Here is an 809-nt window from a genome sequence, read left to right on the forward strand (position 1 = left end):
ATGTGGCCTCCAGAGGCCTCTGACCCAAGTGTGTGCACAGGGCAGAGCTGGTGTCACTAGAAGATCAGGTTGCTCTGGGAGTTGGCCAGTTGGTTCTGAGCATCCCTGGGGATGGGATCCCATGAGCTCTGTGGGCCACTATCCCAGTGTTTGACCATCCTCAAGGAGATCTCTTTCTCTTCCACCATCCAATTGGGAGATTTACGCCTCCAGAGGCCTCTGACCCAAGTGTGTGCACAGGGCAGAGCTGGTGTCACTAGAAGATCAGGTTGCTCTGGGAGTTGGCCAGTTGGTTCTGAGCATCCCTGGGGATGGGATCCCATGAGCTCTGTGGGCCACTATCCCAGTGTTTGACCATCCTCAAGGAGATCTCTTTCTCTTCCACCATCCAATTGGGAGATTTACTGTGTTCCAACTTGTCCACGTTGCCTCTGGTCCCATCACCATGCACCTTTTGAAACTCCAGCTCCCTCTTCTCCCTTGCCCCCCACTGGGCCGTGGAGGAAGGTGAGAAGACCACCTCACCACCTTATTTTCTGAAGGCTGAACACACCCACGGCTGTGCCCTTTCCCCTCCCCCACCTGCACTGAGGAGCCCCAGAGAGGACACTGTCCAGGTGAGGTGTGGCTGCTCAGTGAACTCTCCTCTTCCATTTCAGGAGACCCTTCTGTGGCCAAGTCCCAGCTGCTGCGCTACGTGCTCAGCACTGCTCCCCGTGCCATCCCCACCACGGGCAGAGGCTCCTCTGGCGTGGGCCTGACTGCTGCTGTCACCACGGATCAGGAGACAGGTGAGGGGAGGGCTGGCT

General features: G+C 57.6%; 1 protein-coding gene across 1 annotated transcript in view; it reads left to right on the top strand.

Moving 5' to 3' along the window:
- The window catches only part of MCM3 (minichromosome maintenance complex component 3), a gene marked incomplete at its 5' end in the record, with an annotated part of 8,315 nt that overhangs the window by 2,899 nt on the left and 4,607 nt on the right, over nucleotides 1-809 (top strand). Inside the window, one exon of the mRNA XM_008944408.1 lies at nucleotides 660-791. Within this exon, the coding sequence (XP_008942656.1) occupies nucleotides 660-791 (132 nt within the window). The remainder of the gene's footprint in view (nucleotides 1-659; nucleotides 792-809) is intronic.

This window comes from Merops nubicus, unplaced genomic scaffold, assembly GCF_000691845.1.
Source record: "Merops nubicus isolate BGI_N331 unplaced genomic scaffold, ASM69184v1 scaffold17897, whole genome shotgun sequence".
NCBI lineage: Eukaryota > Metazoa > Chordata > Aves > Coraciiformes > Meropidae > Merops > Merops nubicus.